The sequence below is a fragment of the Alosa sapidissima genome, chromosome 1, assembly GCF_018492685.1.
Source record: "Alosa sapidissima isolate fAloSap1 chromosome 1, fAloSap1.pri, whole genome shotgun sequence".
In the NCBI taxonomy this organism is placed as follows: Eukaryota; Metazoa; Chordata; class Actinopteri; order Clupeiformes; family Clupeidae; genus Alosa; species Alosa sapidissima.
The window spans coordinates 8,898,442-8,905,941 of record NC_055957.1 but is presented as its reverse complement, the minus strand read 5'-3'; the positions used below and the strand labels follow the sequence as shown (position 1 = coordinate 8,905,941).

At 44.4% G+C, this 7,500-nt stretch overlaps 1 protein-coding gene across 23 annotated transcripts in view; it reads right to left on the bottom strand.

The window, feature by feature from the left end:
• Window positions 1-7,500, bottom strand: part of LOC121705503 (receptor-type tyrosine-protein phosphatase delta-like) — a 98,546-nt gene that overhangs the window by 39,234 nt on the left and 51,812 nt on the right. For all 23 annotated transcript variants that reach the window (XM_042086504.1, XM_042086564.1, XM_042086529.1 and 20 more), the window contains one exon: window positions 367-512. In XM_042086504.1, coding sequence (XP_041942438.1) covers window positions 367-512 — 146 coding nt within the window. The remainder of the gene's footprint in view (window positions 1-366; window positions 513-7,500) is intronic.

Here is a 7,500-nt window from a genome sequence, read left to right as displayed (position 1 = left end):
CATGACATGACAGGAGGGAGGCCCTGTTTGTGCAGCAGCAGAATGAGTGACATTGTCAGTCTCAGATCTGCACAATCAAATCATGCATGCACAGAAACACCAGCACAATACAGGGACACACGGAGCACACAGAGCCTTACTCAGGCCCAAACACTCACTTCCATACACTAGCATGGGACTAAATGCATGTCTGTTGTTAGAGAGCATTTGAGTGTGTGTGTGTGTGTGTGTGTGTGTGTGTGTGTGTGTGTGTGTGTATGTGTGTGCGTGCGTGTATGTGTGTGTGTGTGTGTGTGTGCGTGCGTGTATGTGCGTGCGTGCGTGTGTATGTGCATGTGAGAGAGGTCAACAAAGGAGCCAATGTACCTCAAATCTCTGGTTGCTGACTTTCTTGCCCTTTTTGCTCCAGACGATCCTGGGCTGGGGGTCCCCAGTGGCCTGGCACACGAAGGAGGCCGCGCCCCCCTGCACCCCAATCTCATCTGTGGGGGTCCGGGAAAACTTTGGTGGAGCTGGAACACACACACACACACACACAAAGACACATGGATTACTTAATTCACTGTAATGTCATCTCCATTGTTCCTTCAATGAAAGACTGAACTCAAATCTGTGTAGAGCAAGCATGATCATAATTCTAATCATCATCCATTGGGTCCACACACACGCACGGCGCTAAAGCAACTTTGCATTTCAGGCATTCTGTTGTGTATTCAGCAAGCGGAACTCCGTGCGTGGGAATGGATTGGATGGGATTTGGATTGGCAGTGTAATCAGTACTGACACAGAAGCAGAGTTGAGCTTTATTCCCTTCCTTCCCTTCTCTCTCTTTCTCTCTCTCTCTCTCTCTGTCCCCTCAGTCACCAAACCAGCTTCACTTTTCAATATAGGATTTAAAATTAATTACTTCTAACGTAAATACACATACCATGATGGCTATGGTATTTGTCACAAGGAAGTCAGTTGTGACATACATAATGTTCCACACACACACACTACAGACTCACACATCTCCTAATGACACTGCTGCAGAGGAGAAAATCCCTACTTACAGGCTTACTGCCCAGCTGCACAAATTACAAGACAGTTCTCCCTTTTTATTGTCATTTTATTTCAAATCCATGTTTCCCGCTGATAATACCCCCCAATATGGTGACAACAGGCACACACACACACACACACACACACAGCAGTGTTCTGTCCTTGATTGCTGTTAGCTGTCGTGTCCACTTCCCTGCCAGTCACACAAGGTCAGAGAGCAGTGGCTGGACTGTGCTGCAGTGAAGGACCTGCTCACGGATGGGGACTGAGGAAGCAGGAGGCGTAATCCTCGCGTGCTGCGTCCACTCTCCTATAGCAGTCATCCCCAGCCTGGCCTCCATTCGGCCAAATACACACAGGGCACGGAGTCCGAGGAGCACAGGGAAGAGGGATTTCCCTTTTCTTCAAGTAGGCCATCTTTCTCTCTCTCTCTCTCTCTCTCTCTCTCTCTCTCTCTCTCTCTCTCTTTCTCTCTCTCTCCGTTGGTAATCTTTCTCTCTCTCTTTTTCTCCCTCGCTCTCTCTCTCTGGTATTCTCCCCTCTCTCTCTGTAGTGTTGGGTTCTATGAGAGCGGTCAGTGGGGAGTCTTAATGAGAGTTAGTCCAGCTTTAATACTGACTGAGTGGAGAATTGCACACTGCATTCCTTCCTTTCTGTGGCTCTTTCCTTTCCACACACACACACACACACACACACACACACACCTGGATGTGTGGATGAGACATGTGCGCACATCCTGAGCTGTCCGTCTGCCTGCCTTCCTTTCTCCCAGGCTCCCTCAGGAGATCAGATCAAGGGAAATGCAAGAAAGGAGGCTTTCACACACACACACACACACACACACACACACACACACACACACACTGTCTTTCTCTCACTTCAGCAAGGAAAATGATCATCACTTGAGCATCCATTAAGAGCATCCCATTTCATGGCAGTACAGGTTGGAAATGCTCCTTCACTGGGCTGCTGCAGCTTCCTTGTGCTCACAGCTCCATTCTCCATCTTCCTCAGGAGGGAAGACGTGGTGGAGATCAATACATCTGTGAGACATCCACACATTTGTAGTGTTTTGTTTTTAGAACAGTTGCTGAATAATAGATGGCTCCTCTGACAGACTGAGCAATTTGAGAGAAACCACACACACTCACACAGTGCCAACACACACACACACACGCACACGCACACACTCACACAGTGCCAACACACACACACACTCACACAGTGCCAACACACACACACAGAGGCTCATCTAAGAGGGTGTATTTCCCAAGCTAGACGACAACAGAAGAGCCAGAGCTGGTGCCAAATGGAGATTTCCGCTGAAGCCACATGGGCCAATCACCCAGCTGATTACAGCGTGGTCAAGACAGATGGAGCACATCCAGATGCAAACGTGGGCGATGGGGGCAGGGTCAATCTGACGGGGTGGACCAAGCGAGAGGGAGAGCCTCAGGCCAGACAGGCCTCCCGGGCAGGCACAAACCATTTAGAACACAGCGGAATCCCCAAACTCTACATATCGGAACGTCACATATTACCAACCATCACGTATGTCCAACCTCTTACGTGTAGGTGTCACTTAATATTCATTTCTATACAAACCAAGACGGCGGATTCCTAAAGAAATGCAAGCACCCACCCACACCACACCACACACACATCTGTGACTTGAAGAGCTGTAAACGGTGTTGTAAGGCTGCGTGTACAAATCCGCTTGGAGCTCCAGTGGAATTTTGAATTGCTGACGAGAATTCTCGGGCTAACTGTTGATGTGCCGTGAGAAAGGTTGGGAATAAGCACCCACCAGCCCAGCACTAAACTCCGAGCGTGGTAAACAAAATCGGATATTTCTGGCAGTAAAAGCCCCGGTAAGAACCAAACTAGATTTCAAGTCAAGTTCAAGTCTATGGCTACTGAAAAATGTAAGGTTCATTTATTTTGAAGTATTAAAAAACATTGTTGTTTTAGAATTTTTCGAACAAAATGGTTGGTAACTAAGCACGTTTACGATACCAATCTGCTATATGCACAGCTCTAGTGACTAGGGGTGATACACGTGTTTGTACCGAACCGTCGTTAGGTTGTTAGGTTCAATACAGATGTGTACCGAATGTGCTAAATGCAGTCTTGCGTGCAGACCATGTTCCAAATTTGAGTCTCCACACAAACAAGGTGGCAGACCAAGCAGTATGTCAGTTTACTTCATTCACCAACAAACATTTGTGGAAGGCGAAACCAGTCGTCTTGCGCACACGGTGCTATTTTGAGAAAATCCACGATAAACAAACGTACAGGTTAAAATGTCGAATTTCACGTTTTTGCATAATTCGACAGTATACAGCCTACACTTTCATATTGTGAACAAATTTCACGGATAAACATACGTTTTCACTATTAAACCCTGACTTAATTTAGGTGAAGATTAAACACATTAGCAGTCATTCCATTTGTTCACACCGCTATAAGGTTTTACGGTAGAGCTAAAATGTAGCCTACTCATTAGGCTACTCGTTACTCAATGTGTAAGCTCTCTATTGTTCTTGGCAAATGTAACCGAATATGAATGTGAAAGATTTGCCTTTCAGGGCACGAACGGTCAAAATCACAAACTTTTAGAAATATCCTGGCGTCATTTTACGGACTAGGAGAAGTTTTCCATTGACGTAGCAGTAGCACATTTTAAAAGTGGGCCCATAGCCTACACAATCTGTATACAAAGAACTTCTTCTCCCCTTACCTCCCCCGAAATATATTAATTATATTCTATAGTGACACCTTATGACCGTCCCTGGTATTAACTAGGGGGCAGAAAAAGACACTCACTCAGTTGATAAAACTGGACATAGTTAGTCATCCGCTTCAAAGTCACGCTACCGTAAGGCTAATAATAGCTGTGTCCTCACACTATCGCACGTGACAATTTACTTAAAAGGGTGATTTTCTCCTCTTCTGGCGTATCGTGACAGGAGAACCATGCCAACTTTGAATGCGGTTATCTTAGCGATACTTTTTGCAATACGCTCGATATACATATCGTTGGAAAGCTTAGCCAATGGCCGTTCATGTGAGCACATTAACTTAATTTTGTAAATTTTACCAAAACGACTGGTTTCGCCTTGCAGGGTCACATTTGACACCTAAAATTTGATATTTGTTGAGCACCAGCAATATTGTCAGTGAATGTTAGGCTAGTATAGTCTCTCTCTCTGTGTGTGTGCTGTGTGTGTGTGTGTGTGTGTGTGTGTGTGTCACTCCTCACTCCTCTACATTAGTGCCCTCACTCCTCTACATTAGTGCTGCCCTCACTCCTCACTCCTCTACATTAGTGTCCTCACTCCTCACTCCTCTACATTAGTGCTGCCCTCACTCCTCTACATTAGTGCCCTCACTCCTCACTCCTCTACATTAGTGCCCTCACTCCTCTACATTAGTGCCCTCACTCCTCACTCCTCTACATTAGTGCCCTCACTCCTCTACATTAGTGCCCTCACTCCTCTACATTAGTGCGGCCCTCTCGCTGCTCCAGATTCTCGGCCACCGCAGAACAAACCAGGGCCAAGCCGTGCCAAAAATAACCAACGGCCGTTACAGCCGAGACAAAGGGAATTATGGAGCAGCCCATAATGGGCCAGTCATGTGTCTTACAGTAGGCCAGCCTGGCACAACCCAATAAATAACAACAAGGGACCGGACCAGCAGAGACCCTGTGGCTGCACCTAAACAACCACACGCACCGGACCAGCAGAGAGCCTCTGGCTGCACCTAAACAACCACACGCACCGGACCAGCAGAGAGCCTCTGGCTGCACCTAAAACACAGTGCCCACACTGCAAAAAATAAAATCTAACCAAGTATTATTAATCTTAAAATAAGATCAAAAAATCTATTTAGTATTGTTTATAGTATGAAAAGACTTACCTAGCGCTCTCTCGAAAGATCATTTTGACTTAATTTAAGAAGACTTTGACTTATTTTAAGGAGTCTTATCAAGACAAATTTACTTAACACACTGGCAGAAAAAATTGCTTGTTTTCAGGATAAGATGTCTTAAAATAAGTCAAACTTTTCTTAAATTAAGTAAAATGATTTCACGAGAAAGCGCTAGGTAAGTCTCTATATACTGAAAACAATACAAACTAGTTTTTTTCATCTTGAAATAAGAGTAATAATCTTGGTTAGATTTTATTAGATAAGCCGTTTTTGCAGTGCCCATGTAGCCTGTCTTTCCCACAGAATGGACTGAAGCGTCCTGCTGTAGCCTCTCTCTCTCTCGCCCAGAGCACCTGCAGCCCACGGGCCGGCCCAGCCCAGCCTGACGGGCCGCTGACAGGGAGCTGGCCCCGTCTGGCCACCGGCCTCTAATGAGGGTTAATTAGTCAAGACACACACACAGGACTTAATCACTTCATCAAACCACGCACCTCATTATGCATGAGTAACGAAACGAGCAGCCCATTCAATATTCAGTGTGTGTGTGTGTGTGTGTGTGTGTGTGTGTGTGTGTGTGTGTGTGTGTGTGTGTGTGGGTGTGTGTGAGGGGCAGGGGATGGGGATGGAGATGGGGAAATGAACTACTCCTACTGAACCTTTTCATTCTCTTAGCACAGCATCACATGCCCAACAAGTATGGAACTAGAAATAGCAGACAGCCATGACTAGAGACCTGGAGCCTGAGAACAGTGTGTTTATGAGTGTGTGTGAGCGCACATGTGCATGGGCCAATATGTGTGTGGCACCCATGTATGTAGTGTGTGTGTGTGTGTGTGTATGTGTGTGTGTTTGTGTGTGTGTGTGTGTGTGTGTATGATGGGTGAATGGATCTCAGCTTTAACACAACAGTCAGATAGTGTTATGAACACTTGATGTGTTCTCCTGGCATGTCGGCGCCTTTAAGCGATCCACTCAGAGACAAGGACAGGGAGAGGAAAACGCACTTGTCTCCATCTAAAAATACTATTGATGTCACTGGGTGACTACATGACAAAACAGATCATTTATTTGTCATTCTTAAGATCATCTACTATTGTCTTCAGTGTACAATAACTAGTGCAGTGTCCGTTCAAACATGCTACTCCTGCAGAAACCCCAATATAGCCCAATTACATTTGTACAGTAGGTCTGCTTTAAAAATAAGATGATGGGGAAAAATATTATTTCAACTAAGCATTCAAAACTGAATATTATATTATAATACATTATAATAAATGTGCAGTGAGCAGAATTTAAGCATTGCTACATGTGACATAAGGTGAACAGCTGCTTTGAGTTAAGGCTATAGCCCATTGAATAACTTCAAGACAGGAAAGACAAACCATTCTGTGGAATTATGCATCAAATGAAATTTGGGACTCAAAAACAGTCTCTGGTAGCCTATAAGTGACATCACGCTCTGCCACTTGTTGTCTGCAGCTGGATTTGCTTTGCATGTGTGGCATTCTGAAACGTCCTTAAATTTGGGACCATTATCGCTCGTTTCAATTTATGACTTTGCAGTCGGAATTGTTGATTGTTTATTCAAAGTCTAATGACAGTCCAAAGTAGCTGCCCTGGGATACTGGAAGTGTCAGTTTAGCCTATTGCAGATCATTTTCACATCGTTTTGAATAGCCACTGCAGCCTACCCATGTTTGTTGGCGTGTTGTTGCAAAATCCACGGAATCATTTTATGCAAGCAAACCGCATACCGAGGCATTCTTTATTGTTGACATGATAGGCTAATCATCCAAACATCTTGCATCTTGACTACCCGTGCTGTGCAAGGTTGAGTGTATACATACACACACACTGACACACACACACACACACACACACTGACACACAGACAGATGTTCTTGCAATTTATAGATAGATGACACTTTCACATGCCACATGGAATCAAGATCAAGATCAAGTACTTGAATTTCCCCTGGGGATCAATAAAGTATCTATCTATCTATCTATCTATCTATCTATCTATCTATCTATCTTTCTATCTATCTATCTATCTATCTATCTATCTATCTATCTTTTTCTCTCCATTTCTCCACAGTCTTTCCCCTCCTCTACCTCTGTCCCTCTGCTTGTACATAAGAGAAGCACACAGTATGTATCCTCTAGAGTGTGCTGCCGTGTACATAAGAGAAGCACACAGTATGTATCCTCTAGAATGTGCTGCCATGTACATAAGAGAAGCACACAGTATGTATCCTCTAGAATGCAGTGGTGGAATGTAACGAAGTACAAATACTTCGTTACTGTACTTAAGTAAATATTCCACGTATTTGTACTTTACTTAAGTAGAATTTATAGTGCATACTTTTGACTTTTACTTCGTTACATTTTACAGCAATTATCTGTACTTTTACTCCGCTACATTTTTACAATACCATCGTTCCTTTTTACGATACATTTTATGATCAGATTTTTTTTCTCTCTGACAAACACGTTTGTTTTACCAGGGGGCGGGGTTGCTACCAC